This window comes from Centruroides sculpturatus, unplaced genomic scaffold, assembly GCF_000671375.1.
Source record: "Centruroides sculpturatus isolate CEXI.00-Female unplaced genomic scaffold, Cexi_2.0 scaffold1481, whole genome shotgun sequence".
In the NCBI taxonomy this organism is placed as follows: domain Eukaryota; kingdom Metazoa; phylum Arthropoda; class Arachnida; order Scorpiones; family Buthidae; genus Centruroides; species Centruroides sculpturatus.
In genome coordinates this window covers 82,017-86,074 of record NW_019385724.1, presented here as the reverse complement: position 1 = coordinate 86,074, position 4,058 = coordinate 82,017, and the positions used below count along the sequence as shown (strand labels likewise).

The 4,058-nt window shown below is 29.5% G+C and overlaps 1 protein-coding gene across 1 annotated transcript in view; it reads right to left on the bottom strand.

The window, feature by feature from the left end:
• LOC111641548 (probable isocitrate dehydrogenase [NAD] subunit alpha, mitochondrial) overlaps nucleotides 1–4,058 on the bottom strand; it is an 81,658-nt gene continuing 77,600 nt past the window's right edge. Inside the window, exon 9 of the mRNA XM_023387728.1 lies at nucleotides 1–727. Within this exon, the coding sequence (XP_023243496.1) occupies nucleotides 644–727 (84 nt within the window). The 3' untranslated portion in view covers nucleotides 1–643. The remainder of the gene's footprint in view (nucleotides 728–4,058) is intronic.

Here is a 4,058-nt window from a genome sequence, read left to right as displayed (position 1 = left end):
AATATAAAAACAAAGAACAAAATCATAGTTTCTCAATTAAGTTTGTAATTTTTAACTTTTCATATATTACATTAAAATGATTATACAATTCAACATCACTTTATGATTTTTATTATAGGTTTTTAGTTGTCACAGAGATTTTTATATACATTACCTTTTGTTAATTCAGTTTAAAATCTTGTTTATGAGGCCATTTCACTACAAATTCTAATCAATGTTTTAAATTACATTAAAAAATAATGACTTTTTAAATACTGTACTTGGTTTATATTAATGAAAATAACAATTCTGTATCTAACATTTAGGAACACTTGACTAGAAAAGAATTCTTTCCAATTATGAAAATTTGATTCTGTTAAATCACTTCCTTTCCAAAGTTTCAAAATTCTAACTTAATATTTAATGTTTAGTATTTAGTTCTGAATAAATCCAGAAATCATTGCAGAATATGAATAATTCCAGTCTCTTCCTGATGAATAAATCATGGAAAAATTCATCTTTTTCTTTTTTAACTCTCACTGTAATGCATAAGAAATGTCCTCTAAAACTGAATAAATAATCTAATCTACAGCACTGTGACCACCTACTTATGATAACAGACTATCATTATCAATTTTTTTTTTATAAAACGGAAAGTTCTACTTCAACACATATTGGATATTTTTGAACATATTTCCTGTGTAAATTCTGAACATTTTGCATTACCACCTAGATCAGCTGTTCGAACCTAAAAAATACATTTATCATCATTAGCATGATATATTTTTATATAAAAATTTATTTAATAATAATATTTTATATTAAAAACAAATAAACTAATGATATGAAAAGTAAATTTTTTTCACTCATCAGAAATAATAAAAACACTATATCTGACTCTTACTCTTCCAGTGTTTACACAGAACCTACATATGATGACAGAATTAACCACTCATTATTATATATACATGAATATACGATAAGAAAAAAGCTTTCAACCATGGCCTTAGCCACTTATGCAAGATGTAAGGACATGCATGTTGATCTAAAGGATGAAAGATTGCTACACAGGGTTTTCAATAGAGCACACCTTAAATACTTAGGGTCAATTGAAATCTAAGGGCATTTAAGAATGGAGTAAAAATTAATTTCAAAGAAACGGACACACTATCTTAAACTAAATACACTTATCTTAAACTAAATACCGTATTTACTCGCATATAAGACAATCTAACATATAGGACAAGGTGTGATTTTAAAGATCAAAATAAAGAAAATAAGATTTATTAATACAATTCTAATTTTATTTTGTTTAATCACAAATAAAATATCAAATGCATGTAAATGCACACATCGTCCAGCAAAAATTACTAGCATTTTAAACTTTAAGGAAAAATCTTGTAAAATCGATAACATAATTTGTTCATATAAAGCTGGATAATTGCAAACCTTTTTTGCCAAATCCACTCTCCGTTGATTACACTTATGAGTTTCTCTGAATTCTGATTTCCAAATAATCATGTTTTCATGTGGGAATGAATTAAAACTTATATTGGGCTCCCATGTGATTTTGGAATTTCAATCTTGAATTCAATTCAAAAGCCTTGCTTTTCGTATTGCTATTCATTTTACTCCTGACAATACACAAGAACAATTCAAACGACCCAAATAAAATATGTTTGTTTATAAACACCAGAAGGTGAGAATCCAGTAAAAAAGAATGCAAATACACAGTTTTCAAAAATTATTGCAAAAACAAAAAGAATCCTTCACTTGTGCATATAGGATGACCTAAGTTTTTGAAGCAATAAAAAATGAACAAAAATCTCGTCTTATATGCGAGTAAATACGGTATGTAATTTTTATGAGAAATAATTTTAAATTTGTTTTATAACGTATATGAAAAATAATTTTAAACTGTAGACATATTTTGTTCTGAAAACAATTTTAAACTGAACTTGTAAATCATTTGTAAAAAACACATTTGATTTTGATGTAGCCATTTTCTTCTGTGTTGTATATCTGAAGATGTCTGTTATAAACGGATGAAAATGTTAGTAAATGTTTCTTCATTTTAAGTGTGCTGGTATAGGTATGTTGTGTATGAGTAAAGTTCATTAAAAACATTTTAACAATTTAATTTAATTACAAATAAATCTTTCTGAATATTAGAAAATACTTTTAATTACAATAGAGCATCGATTATCTGAATCAATTGGGGACTGGGGTTGTTTGGAAAATCAATTTTTTGGATAACTGATTATGTACAAAAAAATACANGCTTGTTTCGGTTAGACATTCTCTTGCCCTTTCCAATTCTTCTTGAAATCTCGATTGAACCTTTTCTACATAAGATTTTACATCGTTTTCCGATAAAAATTTGCAACTCTCCTCTCGATAAAACTGCTTAGACTGTTCCAAAAATGCATTTTCAAATTCTTCTTCGTATAAAACATTAGAATTTATTCCTAAAGAAACAAGCATACTGCAAACATTTTTAAGACTACTTCTGTCGATAGTTTTTCCTTTTCTTTCGGTCATGATCATTTGAAGAAGAATGCTACGAAGATTGTTAGATATACCTTCGTGTTTTATAATCTCTTCACGGAAAAGAATCAATCCTACATTATACACGCTTTCCAGTTTGTTTCTATCCACGTACGCTCGGTCTAAATACATAAAAATATCTCGAATCATGACCATTTCTGCTCGAAAATCATTCCATGATTCGATGAGAGTTGACAAAAAGTTGTTGGGAAGAGAATAAAGAATTTCTTTCCGCACTTCATATACTAAACGATTAGAGATGGAATCTTTTATATTTTTGTACAATTCTTTTCCGTAATCATTTCTGACCATTAAATAAGCGTATTGATATAACTCTTCAAATTTCAAGTGAGCGTTATTCTTCTTCTGAATGTCTCGGATTGCACTTTTCAGCAATGGCCATAAACTTTTTGCAGAATGTTTGCTATCCATTGAGAAATATTAATTTTCTGATATAATAAGCTTTAAAAATTTCCAATCTCTTGTTTAGAAATATTAATTTTGTTAATTATTAAATAAACAAAGGAAATATTTACAATATAACGTAATATGGTATTGTTATGTAATATTAATTTCTTTTCTTTACAATTTATAAAAATTTAAATGAAATCCAAACATAATGCTTGAGATGTAAAAATTTGCACCAAGTGAAAAATTTGGATGACAGTCAGATTTTTTTCTGAGGAAGTTTTCTTTGTTAAAGATAAGATTGGCACTTTGAAGGGAAATGAAAAAATATTAACACAGGCAAAAATCCTGTCCAAATGCCAAGCTTATCTTTATCAAAGAAAAACTCCTCAGAAAAAAATATGACTGTCATCCAAATTGTCATAAATTTTTACTTGGTGCAACTGTTTACATCTGAAGTATTTTTGTTTGGATTAAAACATTAATTTCTGTAAAGACAGCACAAAAAATAATAAATTCTAATTGTATTACATGTAATGAGATGTTGAATTATACAGAGGAAGATCAATAAATAAGATAACAAGTGGCTTTCTGAACATACATCTTTGTGAGGGTCGGACCGAATAAAATAAAATTAAATAAAGAAGCTCAAATTAAATTAAATATCTTTATTAAAGTTAAACAAAAGAAAAACTTCATTTTTCGAAATTTTACGAAAAAGGATATATACATTTCCTTCCCACGGAGCCGTTTCCTATCTCTCGGGAAACCGAAAAATGATTCATGAGGAACTTATCCTAAAAATCGCCGATTGGTGAAACCCAGTAACGTGACGAGAGGGATAAAAGAGGGGTGACGACGAGAAAAAGGGGTCCGTCGTCGCCGTCCGTGAACACGGTCCGTCACCACCGTTCGGGATCGCCGAAACCCGTGCCGATCCTCATCGCCGCCGTCCGTTCCTCAAGACAACTTGTCCGATCCGGTTAGAAAACGTCCGACCGTCCGATCCGAAATCGTAGAGGTATGATACCCATTAATGTACACTCTCTCTCGGCGCGTTTCCCTCCACTCCCGCGTGTCCGCTCGAGATAAGCTCAATGTATTTATGTTAGTTATGTTATCGT